This window comes from Oncorhynchus masou, chromosome 3 (genome assembly GCF_036934945.1).
Source record: "Oncorhynchus masou masou isolate Uvic2021 chromosome 3, UVic_Omas_1.1, whole genome shotgun sequence".
Taxonomy (NCBI): domain Eukaryota; kingdom Metazoa; phylum Chordata; class Actinopteri; order Salmoniformes; family Salmonidae; genus Oncorhynchus; species Oncorhynchus masou.
The window spans coordinates 26784284-26800662 of record NC_088214.1 but is presented as its reverse complement, the minus strand read 5'-3'; the positions used below and the strand labels follow the sequence as shown (position 1 = coordinate 26800662).

General features: G+C 41.9%; 1 protein-coding gene across 5 annotated transcripts in view; it reads left to right on the top strand.

Moving 5' to 3' along the window:
- Positions 1-16379, top strand: part of LOC135513735 (sickle tail protein homolog) — a 90587-nt gene that overhangs the window by 60038 nt on the left and 14170 nt on the right. For all 5 annotated transcript variants that reach the window (XM_064936630.1, XM_064936637.1, XM_064936646.1 and 2 more), the window contains 4 exons: positions 3905-4041; positions 4253-4430; positions 4522-5035; positions 5969-6251. In XM_064936630.1, the coding sequence (XP_064792702.1) occupies positions 3905-4041; positions 4253-4430; positions 4522-5035; positions 5969-6251 (1112 nt within the window). The remainder of the gene's footprint in view (positions 1-3904; positions 4042-4252; positions 4431-4521; positions 5036-5968; positions 6252-16379) is intronic.

Here is a 16379-nt window from a genome sequence, read left to right as displayed (position 1 = left end):
GAAATATTAGTATTATAAAGACAGAAAAATACACGTCAAAGTTGAATTACACAAAGGAATATTAGTGGGAATATAACCATAATATAAACAAGAGAATGGAATATATTTGAAAAGCTTAAAATTGAGAAATAGATCCCCCGTTTGGTTTCTATTTTTCAATTTATTTTAGATTTGATTGGAAAAAACAAAACAAGTAGGCTGCAAGTACAGTGCAACAGACTTCAGTGAACCATTTCCAGAAAATGTATACAAAACAACACATTTAGGAGCAAAACATCCTGAATATCAGGACGCGCAACTGCAACATGTTTAGAATACTATTTCATACGCACATTGCATCTGAAACTGTTCTTTAGAGATTGTAACCCATCTGTCCCCATGAAAAGTATGTTTAGGGCTCCATCTACATTCATTCCACCTGGGACTAAATAACTTTTTTGCCCGCTTTGAGGACAATACAGTGCCACTGACACGGCCTGCAACGAAAACTTGCGGACTCTCCTTCACTGCAGCCGAGGTGAGTAAAACATTTAAACGTGTTAACCCTCGCAAGGCTGCAGGCCCAGACGGCATCCCCAGCCGCGCCCTCAGAGCATGCGCAGACCAGCTGGCTGGTGTGTTTACGGACATATTCAATCAATCCATATCTCAGTCTGCTGTTCCCACATTCTTCAAGAGGGCCACCAATGTTCCTGTTCCCAAGAAAGCTAAGGTAACTGAGCTAAACTACTACCGCCCCGTAGCACTCACTTCCGTCATCATGAAATGCTTTGAGAGACTAGTCAAGGACCATATCACCTCCACCCTACCTGACACCCTAGACCCACTCCAATTTGCTTACCGCCCAAATAGGTCCACAGACGATGCAATCTCAACCACACTGCACACTGCCCTAACCCATCTGGACAAGAGGAATACCTATGTGAGAGTGCTGTTCATCGACTACAGCTCAGCATTTAACACCATAGTACCCTCCAAGCTCGTCATCAAGCTCGAGACCCTGGGTCTCGACCCCGCCCTGTGCAACTGGGTACTGGACTTCCTGATGGGCCGCCCCCAGGTGGTGAGAGTAGGCAACAACATCTCCACCCCGCTGATCCTCAACACTGGGGCCCCACAAGGGTGCGTTCTGAGCCCTCTCCTGTGCTCCCTGTTCACCCACGACTGCGTGGCCACGCACGCCTCCAACTCAATCATCAAGTTTGCGGACGACACAACAGTGGTAGGCTTGATTACCAACAACGACGAGACGGCCTACAGGGAGGAGGTGAGGGCCTTCGGAGTGTGGTGTCAGGAAAATAACCTCACACTCAACGTCAACAAAACTAAGGAGATGATTGTGGACTTCAGGAAACAGCAGAGGGAACACCCCCCTACCCACATCGATGGAACAGTAGTGGAGAGGGTAGTAAGTTTTAAGTTCCTCGGCATACACCTCACAGACAAACTGAATTGGTCCACCCACACAGACAGCATCGTGAAGAAGGCGCAGCAGCGCCTCTTCAACCTCAGGAGGCTGAAGAAATTCGGCTTGTTACCAAAAGCACTCACAAACTTCTACAGATGCACAATCGAGAGCATCCTGGCAGGCTGTATCACCGCCTGGTACGGCAACTGCTCCGCCCACAACCGTAAGGCTCTCCAGAGGGTAGTGAGGTCTGCACAACGCATCACCGGGGGCAAACTACCTGCCCTCCAGGACACCTACACCACCCGATGTTACAGGAAGGCCATAAAGATCATCAAGGACAACAACCACCCGAGCCACTGCCTGTTCACCCCGCTACCATCCAGAAGGCGAGGTCAGTACAGGTGCATCAAAGCTGGATCCGAGAGACTGAAAAACAGCTTCTATCTCAAGGCCATCAGACTGTTAAACAGCAACCACTAACATTGAGTGGCTGCTGCCAACACACTGACTCAAGTCCAGCCACTTTAATAATGGGAATTGATGGGAAATTATGTAAAACATATCACTAGCCACTTTAAACAATACTCCCTAATATAATGTTTACATACCCTACATTATTCATCTCATATGTATACGTATATACTGTACTCTATATCATCTACTGCATCTTTATGTAATACATGTATCACTATCCACTTTAACCTCTTGAAGCTAGGGGGCACTATTTTTATGTTTTGAAAAATAACCTTCCCAAAGTAAACGGCCTATTTCTCAGGACCAGATGCTAGAATATGCATATAATTGACAGATTAGGATAGAAAACACTCTAAAGTTTCCAAAACTGTCAAAATATTGTCTGTGAGTATAACGGAACTGATACTGCAGGTGAAACCCTGAGGAAAATCAAACCAGGAAGTGGCTTCTATTTTGAAAAATCCATGTTCCATAGCCTGCCTTTGCTCCATTTAAAGGGATATCGGACTGCTTTTCCTATCACTTCCTCAAGGTGTCAACAGTCTTCAGACAAAGTTTCAGGCTTTTATTTTGAAAAATGAGCGAGAAAGATAACATCGCATCAGGTGTTCGCATGAGTTTGGCTCGCGCAACAGAGTTTGGGCAACATTGCCTCTCCCTCTCCTACTGTTAAAGACAGTTGCGGTTGATATATTATCGATTATATATTTTAAACAACCTGAGGATTGATTCTAAAAATGTTTGACATGTTTTTACATTACGGATATTATTTGGAATTTGTCTGCATTGTCATGACCGCTCTTTCCTGTGGATCTCTGAACATAATGCGCCAAACAAACGGAGGTATTTTGGACATAAAAATAATCTTTGTGGAACAAAAGGAACATTTATTGTGTAACTGGGAGTCTCGTGAGTGAAAACATCCGAAGATCATCAAAGGTAAACGATTAATTTGATTGCTTTTCGGATTTTCGTGACCAAGCTACTTGATGCTAAGTGTACATAATGTTTTGTCTCGCGATCGATAAACTTACACAAACGCTTGGATTGCTTTCGCTGTAAAGCATATTTTCAAAATCTGAGACGACAGGTGGATTAACAAAAGGCTAAACTGTGTTTTGCAATATTGCACTTGTGATTTCATGAATATAAATATTTTTAGTAATGTTATTTGAATGTGGCGCTATGCAATTCAGCGGTTGTTGATGACAATTATCCCGTCAAGAAGTTAACTATGCCACTTTGTTTACATACTTATCTCATATGTATATACTGTACTCGATACCATCTACTGTATCTTGCCTGTGCTGCTCTGTACCATCACTCATTCATATATCTTTATGTACATATTCTTTATCCCCTTACACTTGTGTGTATAAGACAGTAGTTTTGGAATTGTTAGTTAGATTACTTGTTGGTTATTACTGCATTGTCAGAACTAGAAGCACAAGCATTTCGCTACACTCCCATTAACATCTGCTAACCATGTGTATGTGACAAATAAAATTTGATTTGATTTGGAATTTTACAATATACAACGTGTCCCCCAAAATGTGTATATACAGTGCCAGTCAAAAGGTTGGACACACCTACTCATTCAAGGGTTTTTATTTATTTAGACTATTTTCTACATTATAAAATAATAGTGAAGACATCAAAACTATGAAATAACACATGGAATCATGTAGTAACCAAAAGAGTAAAAAAATCTAAATATATTTTAGATTTGAGGTTCTTCAAAGAAGCCACCATTTGCCTTGATGACAGCTTTGCACACACTTGCATGAACTCAACATTTACTTCGTTGCCATCTGATGTTTATTGCTCGTTATTACATTAGGAGAAATCACCGTGCAAAAACTACAGTGCCTGGGAGAAGATGCAAAAATGGAACCATTTATTAGTTGAGCAGTGAGCACCATCATAATATAGGCCAATCACCAATGTCTTTCCTTGTCATGCCAAACATGAACATTTTACTGTAATGTTATGATGAGATGTGGAACCTGTGTCTCTCAGGGAGCTGGAGGAGTATGTGGACCGTCTGAGGAGAGACTCGTCCTCCGGCAAAGGTCAGCTGTCAATCACCCTCAGGGACGTGGAGGAGGGAGCTGTCAACCTCAGGAGGGTGGGAGAGGCCTTGGCTGGACTTAAAGGTGAGCACTGTCTGGGGCTGCTGCTAGAGGTTAGCACATCATTGACCACAGGTAGAAGATGTTCAAGTGATGAAGTTACCAATAGCAGGAGATACGCCATAGCAGCATTAATCATATACAACCAGTCAGTTCTGTAATGTTTTAAAATATGTGAAGGGTAAGAAAGGACACCGTGGATAGCTGACACCTCGTTGATGTGTGACAACTTTAGGATTTATGGTCCCTCCCGCCCCTCTGTCAGGTGAGTTCCCAAGCCTGCAAGGGAAGATGCGGACGGTGCTGCGTGTGGAGGTGGAGGCGGTGCGCTTCCTGAAGGAGGAGCCTCATAAGATGGACAGCATGCTTAAGAGGGTCAAAGCCCTGACAGAGGCTCTCAGCGGTCTCAGAAGGTACATGCTGCCCCTATATATCATCCAGGACATGTAAGAGGATGATTGATGATCTGAGTAGTCAAATAAAGTTGTGCTGTGTTCCCTTCAGATGTGTCACAGAGAATCATCCTCACAATCCCGAGCCTGGAGCAGCCACAGCAGAGGGGGGTGTAGAGCCTGCCATTGCCCAGTCTGAACCCCCCCGGAAGAATCTCCCCACCATGGAATCCCCCAAACCTCAGCCCAGGCCCTCTGTCAGAACCCCCCAGCCACAGGTCAAGAACCCTGCAGGCAGGCCAGACATAGTCCCCACCTCACCTGACATTGTCCACCGTGTGAAGAGCTCTCCCGTCAACATGCATTCTTGTCAGCACTCAGCGGCTCTGCCACACCACCCCAGCCCCCCACTGACCTCCACCCACGGCCGAGACTCCCCCACCGTGGCCAAGGTCAGTCCCCGCAGCCGAGAGAACAGTCCGGCCCTGCAGAAGAGAATAGTCCCTTGGTGTGGCGATGGACCGGCACCCACGGCCAGCAGCACTGAGACCACCTCACAACCACCTGGTTCAGAGGAGATCCACACCAACAGGGGCAGCATCAAACACATTGTCATGGATGTTGAGGTAGTCATAGTCGGTCTGATAATCCTAGTAATTATTTTAGTGTCTGTAAAACACATGAGTCGGTTTCCTGTTTAAGCTTAAAGCGAGACTAAAAATATTAAATTGAGATTATTCTTAGTCTAAGACTGGACTTAATCTGGGTCCAGGAAACTTGCTCAAGGTAGGTGGGTTGAGATGAAGAAAGTCTTTAAAACTGAGATGACTGTTACTTACCACACTATCACTCAAGAGGATTAAACAGAGCCCTCTGCCAGTTCTCTAACATAAACCAATCTCAGTAAAGTGCATCTACATTTCTGATCGGTATGCATTGAGACGTCTGGGCCATTATATATCATTAGTATACCTCTCTGGTCACCCCCAAAACCAATTCCTCCTTTGGCCACCTCTCCTTCCAGTTCTCTGCTGCCAATGACTAGAACGAACTACAAAAATCTCTGAAACTGGAAACACTTATCTCCCTCACTAGCTTTAAGCAACAGCTGTCAGAGCAGCTCACAGATTACTGCACATGTACATAGCCTATCTATAATTTAGCCCAAACAACTACCTCTTCCCCTACTGTATTTTTTATTTTATTTTGCTCCTTTGCACCCCATTATTTCTATTTCTACTTTGCACATTCTTTCACTGCAAATCAACCATTCCAGTGTTTTACTTGGTATATTGTATTTACTTCGCCACCATGACCTTTTTTTTGCCTTTACCTCCCTTATCTCACCTCATTTGCTCACATTGTATATAGACTCGTTTTCTACTGTATTATTGACTATTTTTGTTTTACTCCATGTGTAACTCTGTGTCGTTGTATGTGTCGAACTGCTTTGCTTTATCTTGGCTAGGTCGCAATTGTAAATGAGAAACTTGTTCTCAACTTGCCTACCTGGTTAAATAAAGGTGAAATAAATTTTAAAAATCTCCTCCACCCCACAGACGGCAGAGAGAGTGCAGGACCTGGAGGAGGGGAGGTCGCCACAGAACTCAGCAGCCACCTCTTCTGGGAGTGAGTTTGAGCAGATTCTCCAGGAGGCCCAGGCCAGCCTGATGAAGGCCATACCCGACCTGGAGGTGACTGAGACCAGGAGAAGGGAGGCTCAGTCCTCCCCTCCACCCCTAGCTCCAGACCAGCCATCTCTCCCAGACCCAGAGCTTCCCCTCAACCCTCCACTGCCAGACGAAGTAGATGCCCCTCAACCTACTGAGGCATCTCTTCCAGGTAAGGAACTATGGAAGTTAATAGACCAATTCAATTGTTGGAAGCATCAAAGTTACCAGTTTGCTGTAATTTTTCCTATTTTTATAAGAAACTCTGGAAGGACTCAGAATGCATAACCATTGTACAAACTGGAAGATTGTTCATCATCCCCAAACAAAACTGATGGTGTAAATAATCATAATGATACATAAAAAATGTGGAAATAACCATCTTGGTTAAGGGCGAAGACCAATAAGGCAGAATCACTTTCCTTAAATGTATCCATAATGGAAAGAAAATTGCCTTTATTAATGCGTATGCTCCAAATTCATATTATCCTGCTTTATTTGATTCTATGAACAGCAAATTGTTAGAATTAACTGAATTCCATCTGGTTATTGGGAAAGACATGAATGCCATTTTGGACATGCGGGACAAATCTAATAAGACTAACTACAATCCACACGCAACCAAGGCTCTCCAGCATATACTCTCTGATTACAATCTCAGTGATGCCTGGCAAGCACATAATCCAAAAGCAAATGAGTAAATGTTCTACTCAAACAGGCATAAAAGATTATCCTGAATCAATTGTATATTATTTATCTACACCTCTATTTTCTAAAATTAAGAAAATAGAAAATTGACATATGAGCTTGTCCGATCACCACGCCTATTACAGCCAATTACACAATTCAGATTCTCCTACAAAATGGCGTTTCAATGTTTTATTACTACAAAATCCTACATTCTGTGATCAATTTGAAATTGAACTAAATTAATTCATAATGATTCATACAAATTCAGGCAATGACCCCCAGATTTTATGGGATGCCACCAAAGGTTGTTTAAAAAAATAATAATAATGCAACTGCATTTGCATCTGGGTTGAATAAATCACAATTAAAGAAGATATCAGAATTAGAAATGCTGTTAACTGTGTTAAAGCGTTCTCAATAAACACTTTTTTCAGACTAGGTAGCTGTTACTCTTTCCAAAGTCAATACATAACTTATTGATAAGACAGAGAGCATAATTTGCCGACTTTCGAGTTAGACTCAACCATAACTTCCATGGTAATCGGTCACTGTACTGGCCAACAAGCAGTAATGATCAATTAGCTGATATAGCAACTATTGTATCTGAATCCTAAATACATTTTTTTAAATGTATTTTACCTTTATTTAACTAGGCAAGTCAGTTAGTCTTATTTTTAATGACGGCCTAGGAACAGTGGGTTAACTGCCTTGTTCACGGGCAGAACAACAGATTTTTACCTTGTTAGCTCAGGGATTCGATCTTGCAACCTTTCGGTTCCTTGTCCAACGCTCAAAGCTTATCCCCCTTCTATAAACACCTGTACACTTGTAAACTTCTGTACACCTCTGATTGTGAATCCACACCAAGCCAGACTAAGTCCTTTCTAAAAGAATAAAGAACTCCTCTTCTCTCAACAGAGGAAGCCACCTCGCTGGGAGCCTAAATCGCTCTCAATGAACTCAAAACAGCATTGGATAGCATGAATAAAGGCAAATCACCTGGATGGGATGGTATTGCCCCTGAGGTCTATACATTTCTTTGGTATCAATTAGGTCCGCCATTGCTCGAAATTATTAATACAGGCGTTCACAAAGGTTCATTTGGGAGAGATGTGAATACAGCACTAATTTTGCTTTTATTAAAGAAAAGTAAGAATGCCACCCAGTGTTCTCACTATCTTTGATAAACACAGATGTTAAAATGTTTTCCAAAATGTTGTTGTCCCGTCTCAAGACTCAAAACCTTTATCCTCGGATAACCTCCATTGACAATTACATATCTTAAATGCTTCATCAGAAACAACAGCTCCTTAGGCTGTTTTATCTCTCGATACAGAAGAATGTTTTGATAAACTAGAATGGTCATATCTTTGTCTGTCTTGGAACATATGGGAATTGCCTCCAATTTCATTAATATGATTAAAATACTATATATGCCAATCCCTCAGCCATAGTTATAACAGGCAATATCTGCTCTGCTCCGTTCAGAATCACTAGAAGCATTAGACAGGGTGATTCAATTTCTCCTTTGCTATTTGTATTATCCATTGAATCCCTGGCACAGGCAATTTGTCAATCGAAGGAAAAAACATAAATTTCCCTAAAATCTACTGATCACTTAATCTCATTATACCTGGACAATATGTTACTATATCTAGACAATGTATCTCAATCGCATTGAAGATCATAGATAAATTCAGCCTAATTTCAAGTTATAAAATGAATCTAACCAAATAATGAAGGAAAAGCATTGTCAGTTTGAATTTTGGCAAGTTTGTATGGGAGAGATGGGGAAATGATTGTTATCAATCAATAATGGCAAACCTCCTGGCATTGACAACTTAGAATGACAGCTACTGAGGATGGTAGATGACCCTATGATCACTGCTATCTGTCACTTCTTTAATTTTAGTCAAGAGCCGTGGTTCCCAAACTTTTTATAGTCCCGTACCCCTTCAAACATTCAACCTCCAGCTGTGTACCCCCACTAGCACCCTGGTCAGCGCACTCTCAAATGTTTTTTTACTTCCATCATTGTAAGCTTGCCACACACACTATACGAGACATTTATTAAACATAATAATGAGTGCGAGTTTTTGTCACAACCCAGCTCGTGGGAAGTGACAAAGAGCTGTTATAGGACCAGGGCAATAATATAATAATAATCAATAATTTTGGTCTTTATTTAGCCATCTTACATATAAAACCTTATTTGTTCATCAAAAACTCACCACAGGTTAAATAGAATGGTGTGCTTGAAAGGATGCACATAACTCTGCAATGTTGGGTTGTATTGGAGAGAGTCTGTCTTAAATCATTTTCCACACACAGTCTGTGCCTGTATTTAGTTTTCAAGCTAGTGAGGGCCGAGAATACACTCTCTCATAGCTACGTGGTTGCAAAGGGCATCAGTATCTTAACAGCGTGATTTGCCAAGGCAGGATACTCTGAGCGCAGCCCTATCCAGAAATCTGGCAGTGGCTTCTGATTAAGTTACATTTTCACAGAACCGCCTGTTGCAATTTCGATGAGGATCTCTTGTTCAGATATTGGAAAGTGAACTGGAGGCAGGGCATGAAAGGGATAACGAATCCAGTTGTTTGTGTTTTGGGAAAGTACCTGCGTAATTGCGCAACCAGCTCACTCAGGTGCTTTGCTATATCACATTTAACATTGTCTGTAAACTTGAGGTCATTTACACACACAAAATTATACAATGATGGAAAGACCTGTGTGTTGTTGTAAACGTGTTCCATGGTTGCTGCCCATATCATTGCATAATATAGGAAATACACAAGAGTTAAGGGGGGCCTTGCTTTAACAAAGTTAACCATTTTGACTGTGTGTCCAAAACATATTTCAAGCTGTCAGGCATTCCCTTGGCAGCAAGAACCTCTCGGTGGATGCTGCAGTGTGACCAAGTGGCATCGGGGCATCTTGCACTCCAATTAACACACCACTATGTCTCTCTGTCATGGCTTTTGCGCCATCAGTATGGATACAAACACATCTTTACCACCAAAGTCCATTTGATGTCACAAAGCTGTCCAGTACTTTGAAAATATCCTCTCCTGTTGTCCTGGTTTCCAGTGGTTTGTAGAAGAGGATATCTTCCTTAATTGACCCCAAATAAACGTAATAGATATATACTAGGAGCTGTGCCAGGCCTGCCACATCTGTTGACTCCTCTAGCTGTAACGCATAGAATTCATTAGCTTGTATGCGAAGCAGTAATTGTTTTAATACATCACGGGGCAGCAGTGTAGCCTAGTGGTTAGAGCATTGGACTAGTAACCGAAAGGTTGCAAGTTCAAATCCCCAAGCTGACAAGGTACAAAATCTGTTGTTCTGCCCCTGAACAGGCAGTTAGAACCCACTGTTCCTAGGCCGTCCTGGAAAATAAGAATTTGTTCTTAACTGACTTGCCTAGTAAAATAAAGGTAAAAATAAAAAAATATCACTGATGCATCGTGAAACAGTGTTGTTTGATGAAGTCATTGTCTGTATAGTTTTTTTTTTTGCCTTTCCCCCAAGCATTGTCCCAGCCATATCCGCGGCAGCAGGAGGAATTAAGTCCTCCACAATAGTATGGGTCTTGCCTGTTCTAGCCACTCGGTAGCTCTCCACATAAGATGCTTCTAGCCCCTTCTTATTAATGGTATCTGTTGCTTACTGCTCAAAAGTAATCTTAATTCTTCCTCAAAAACCTCCTGTGGTTTATTTTTCAAATTGGCATGTTTCGTTTCCAAATGTTTGCCCAGGAGTGAAGGTGTCATCAAGTTGTGAGATTAGTAATTTTTCACGAAAAACACACTGTGGCTGAGGAAAGGCACTACTCCCAATATAAGTGAACTGCAAACCAATGTAGTTCTCATCATATTTGCGCCTCTTCGATAGTCCAACGTCCCTGTCTGTTGTTCGGTGCTTTCCCGGGGAACGGGGGCAGTAGCTCTTTGGCTGCATCAGATTCACAACTGTCAATTTTATTTTAGGCAGTGAAACGAGGCTACACGGGCGAGAAAAAACATCACCCAAATGTATAGCCCCGTTGAAAAATCTAAATGGACTATTTGAAAATGTAAATCACATTTTTTATTTGGCGTACCCCCGACGACATTGCGCGTACCCCAGTTTGGGAATAGCCAGTCCAGAGGAAGGTGTTTGTCCTTAGGCCTGGAGGGAAGCCAAAGTCATTACACTACCCAAGAGTGGTAAAGCGGCCTCTACTGGTTCTAACGGCAGACTTATCAGCTTGTTGCCAGATCTTAGCAAACTGTTTTGCCTTGACCAAATACATTGACAACAGACTTTCATCGTTCTTATAGAGAAGGGCACTCAGCATGTACTGCACTGACACAAATGACTCATGATTGGTTGAAAAAAAATTATAATAAAAAGATTGTGGGAGCTGTACTGTTAGATTTCAGTGGAGCCTTTGATATTATTGACCATAACCTGTTAACTTACAGTAGAAGTCAAAAGTTTGGACACACCTACACAAAGCAAAGGGTGGCTACTTTGAAGAATCTCAAATATAAAACATTTTAATTTGTTTAACACTTTTTTGGTTACTACATGATTCCATGTGTTTTATTTAATAGTTTTGATGTCTTCACTATTATTCTACAATATAGTAAAAATAAAGAAAACCCCTTCAATGAGTAGGTTTTTCCAAACTTTTGACTGGTACTGTATGTTTTATGCATTTTCAACCTTAGATTGCCATATCGTGGATTCTGATCTAGCTAATTAAACTCACAGAGCTTTCTTTAATGGAAGCCTTTCTAATGTGAAACGTGTAGGATGTGGTGTACCGCAGGGCAGCTCTCTAGGCCATCTATTCTTTTATATTTTTACCAATGACCTGGCACTAAACAAAGCCTTTGTGTCCCAGTATGCTGATGATTGAACCATATACAATGCATTCAGAAAGTATTCAGTCCCCTTGAATTTTTACACATTTTGTTAACTTACTGCCTTATTCTAAAATTGATTAAAAAAAATAAAAAATCTGCATCAATACACACACAATACCTCAAAATGACAACACGAAAACAGGTTTTTAGACATTTTTGCAAATGTATAAATAATTTAAAAAAACAGATATCTTATTTACATAAGTATTCAGACTTTTTGCTTTGAGACTCAAAATTGAGCGCAGGTAAATCCTGTTTCCATTGATCATCTTTGAGATGTTTCTACAACTTGATTGGAGTCCACCTGTGGTAAATTCAATTGATTTGACATGATTTGGAGACACGCGCGCACACACACACACACACACACACACACACATATAAGGTCAGGCACAGATCTGGGGAAGGGTAGCCAAAACATTTCTGCAGCATTGAAGGTCCTCAAGAACACAGTGCCCTCAATCATTCTTAAATGGAAGAAATTTAGAACCACCAAGACTCTTCCTAGAGCTGGCCACCCAGCCAAACTGAGCAATCATGGGGAAAGGGATTTGGTCAGGGAGGTGACCAAAAACCTGATGGTCATTCGGACAGAGATCCAGAATTCCTCTGTGGAGATTTGAAAACCTTCCAGTAGGACAACCATCACAGCAGCACTCCACAAATCAGGCCTTTATGATAGAGTGGCCAGACAGAAGCCACTCTTCAGTAAAAGGTGCATGACAACCCGCTTGGAATTTGCTAAAAGGCACCTAAAGGACTCTGACCATGAGAAACAAGATTCTCTGGTCTGATGAAAACAAGATTGAACTTGTTGGTCTGAATGCCAAGCGTCACGCATGGTAGTGGCAGCATCATGCTGTGAGGATGTTTTTCAGCAGCAGGGGCTGGGAGACTAGTCAGGATCGAGGGAAAGATGAACTGAGCAAAGTACAGAGAGATATTTGATGAAAGCTTGCTCCAGAGTGCTCAGGACCTCAGACTGGGGTGAAAATTCACCTTAAAACAGCACAATGACCTCAAGCACACAGGCAAGACAATGCAGAGCCCGGACTTGAACCAGATCGAACTTCTCTGGAGATACCTGAAAATAGCTTTGCAGCGACGCTCCCCATCCAACCTGACAGAGCTTGAGAGGATCTGCAGAGAAGAATGGGAGAAACTTCCCAAATACAAGTGTGCCAAGCTTGTAGCATCATACTCAAGGCTGTAATCGCTGCCAAAGGTGCTACAACAAAGTACTTAGTAAAGGGCCTGAATTCTTATGTAAATGTGATATTTCAGTGGTTTTGTGGGACACAAAACAAAGATTGAGGATAAAAAAAAAATGTTTTCATCCATTTTAGAGTAAGACTTTAACATAAGAAAATGTGGAAAGGGGGAGCGCTGGTGAGCAGCAACCTGTGAAGTCACGTTTTCTCAGTGTTCCGATCCAGGGCGAACAATTTACTATTAATACTTGACCAACACCTCCCCCACGTGTTAATTTTGTAACATTTAATTTGGAATCAAACCCAATTTACTAATCTGTCTTATTTTCTGAAAATGTTGGCACTTTTATCGTAAAATGTTGAGACAACGGTCCGCGGCCCACAAAGGAGCAGGCCTCTGCTGAAACCTCGGGCTCACCTGACACTGACTCTGATCCCCCCCCAACCTAGACATGGTAATGGTGGCTATCATTAAACCTGAATAGACTGTGCTGGCTAAGGTGGAGTCATTATCCACTGACCCATCTCCACAAATAGCTATTCTCTCCACCGAGGTCAACATAAAGATCAACTCCGTTAATCTAGACTTGGTGAGACATGACACCCGTCTGAATAGCCTGGAAGATGGTGCAAATATTTACTCCAACAAAGTGGTGACACAAAGAGCAAGTCACCCGGCTATCATCAGATGTCTTCAAACTCACTTCCAAGGTTGAGGACCTCGAGAACAGACAGCGCCGGGGGAACAGTCAAATTTTCGGCGTGAGAGAGGGACTCGAGACCGTAGGCGGAATGCAGCCTACCCTGTCCATAGCTAAATTGCTACAGGAAATTCTAGGCCTCGATTACGCCCCCAATCGCACAGAAGCATACAGTCCTTACCGAAAAGTTAGTTAAATTCCACTACATTCAGGAGAAGGAGGATGTCTTCCGTAAGCCAGCGCGAGCGGCTCCCATCACCCACGATGGCCGGAATAAAAAATGACAATTATTCATCCAGTAATTTAACGTTATGAACAATGATGGTATGTATAGGGTGACATGTTCTCACAAGGACAATATAGTTTGAATAGTATTTTATTTACAGTACATGACACAGTTAGCTTTTACCAACTATCTGTGGCTGTATAGGCACAGTGCTAGGTGATGCAGTAATAATTAGCCTATTCGCTGCCTAAGGCTAGCCTCTGAGCTCTCTTTCTATGCCTTAATAGGATACCCTACTAACATACTGTGAGCATGTTTAATACATATAAGTTTATACTCCCAAAGGACCATATGTATTATTCTTTAGAATTTCACTGGTTGGTCCGCTCTGGTGCTTGTGGGCGGATGGCACGGGTTTGCTGGTTGTATAGCCGAGCGACAGGTATTAATTACAATGCCAGTCAATTTTCAGTGTTCTGGCTTGTTAGGATGTTCAACAGAGGGTTACATTTCTACAAATGTTGAATTTTACTGGGTTTGTTTTCCTATTTACTTACTTAATTAAATGTTGAGGTCTGCAATTTACATACACCTTAGTTAAATACATTTAAACTCAGTTTTTCACAATTCTTTACATTTAATCCTAGTAAAAATTCCCTGTCTTAGGTCAGTTAGAATCACCACTTTATTTTAAGAATGTGAAATGTCAGAATAATAGTAGCGAGAATGGTTTATTTCAGCGTTTATTTCTTTCATCAGATTCCCAGTGGGTCAGAAGTTTACATGCACTCAATTAGTATTTGGTAGCATTGCCTTTAAATTGTTTAACTTGGGTCAAACATGTTGGGTAGCCTTCCACAAGCTTCCCACAATAAGTTGGGTGAATTTTGGCCCATTCCTCCTGGCAGAGCTGGTGTAACTAAATCAGGTTTGTAGGCCTCCTTGCTCGCACACGCTTTTTCAGTTCTGCCCACAAATGTTCTATGGGATTGAGGTCAGGGCTTTGTGATGGCCACTCCAATACCTTGACTTTGTTGTCCTTTAGCCATTTTGGCACAACTTTGGAAGTATGCTTGGGGTCATTGTCCATTTGGAAGACCCATTTGCGACCAAGCTTTAACTTCCTGACTGATGTCTTGAGATGTTGCTTCAATATATCCACACAATTTTTCTTCTTCATGATGCCATCTATTTTGTGAAGTGCACCAGTCCCTCCTGCAGCAAAGCACCCCCACAACATGATGCTGCCACCCCCGTACTTCACTGTTGGGATGGTGTTCTTCGGCTTGCAAGCACCCCTTTTTCCTCCAAACCTAACGATTGTCATAATGGCCAAACAGTTCTATTTTTGTTTCATCAGACCAGAGGACATTTCTCCAAAAAGTATGATATTTGTCCCAATGTGCAGTTGAAAACTGTAGTCTGGCTTTTTTATGGTGGTTTTGGAGCAGTGGCTTCTTCCTTGCTGAGCGTCCTTTCAGGTTATGTCGATATAGGACTTGTTTTACTGTGGATATAGATACTTTTGTACCTGTTTCGTCCAGCATCTTCACAAGGTCCTTTGCTGTTGTTCTGGGATTGATTTGCACTTTTCGCCTAAAAGTATGTTCATCGCTAGGAGACAGAAGGCGTCTCCTTCCTGAGTGGTATGATGGCTTCGTGGTCCCATGGTGTTTATACTTGCATACTATTGTTTGTACAGATGAACGCGGTACCTTCAGGTGTTTGTAAATCGCTCCCAAGAATGAACCAGACTTGTGGAGGTCTACAAATCTACTTGACTGATTTCTTTTGATTTTCCCATGACGTCAAGCAAAGAGGCACTGAGTTTGAAGGTAGGCCTTGAAATACATCCGCAGGTACACCTCCAATTGACTCAAATGATGTCAATTAGCCTATCAGAAGCTTCTAAAGTCATGATATAATTTTCTGGAATTTTCCAAGCTGTTTAAAAGGAACAGTCAACTTAGTGTATGTAAATTTCTGACCAACTGGAATTGTCTGTAAACAGTTGTTGGAAAAATTACTTGACATGCACAAAGTATATGTCCTAACTGACTTGCCAAAACTATAGTTTTTTTACAAGAAATGTGTGGAGTGGTTGAAAAACAAGTTTTAATGACTCCAACCTAAGTGTATGTAAACTTCCGACTTCAACTGTATATGTGTTTTTAAGTCATCCCAAGTAGATGGGGTTGGTCGGGGGGGGACATATTCCTATACCTCCTTTTTTATATATTGTTTTACTATCCTTCAAATATGCAAATAGCATAAGATACCTTAGAACCACCTCAGCCATCTATCAGGGCACGTGGCGAGACCCAAATGCAGACACAGGAGCCAGATGGTAGTGCTCCAATATTTATTATAACAAAGGGAGTGGTCAAAGGCATGTCGGGGCCAGGCGAGAGTTCATAAACCAGGGCAGAGTACAAACGGTACCAGACGATATGAAGTATCGAGGTCGGGCCAGGCAGGGGTCAGAAATCAGATCTGAGTCCAAAACAGTACAAGGGGATATGCAGGCTGGTGGTCAGGCAGGCGGATTCGGAGTCA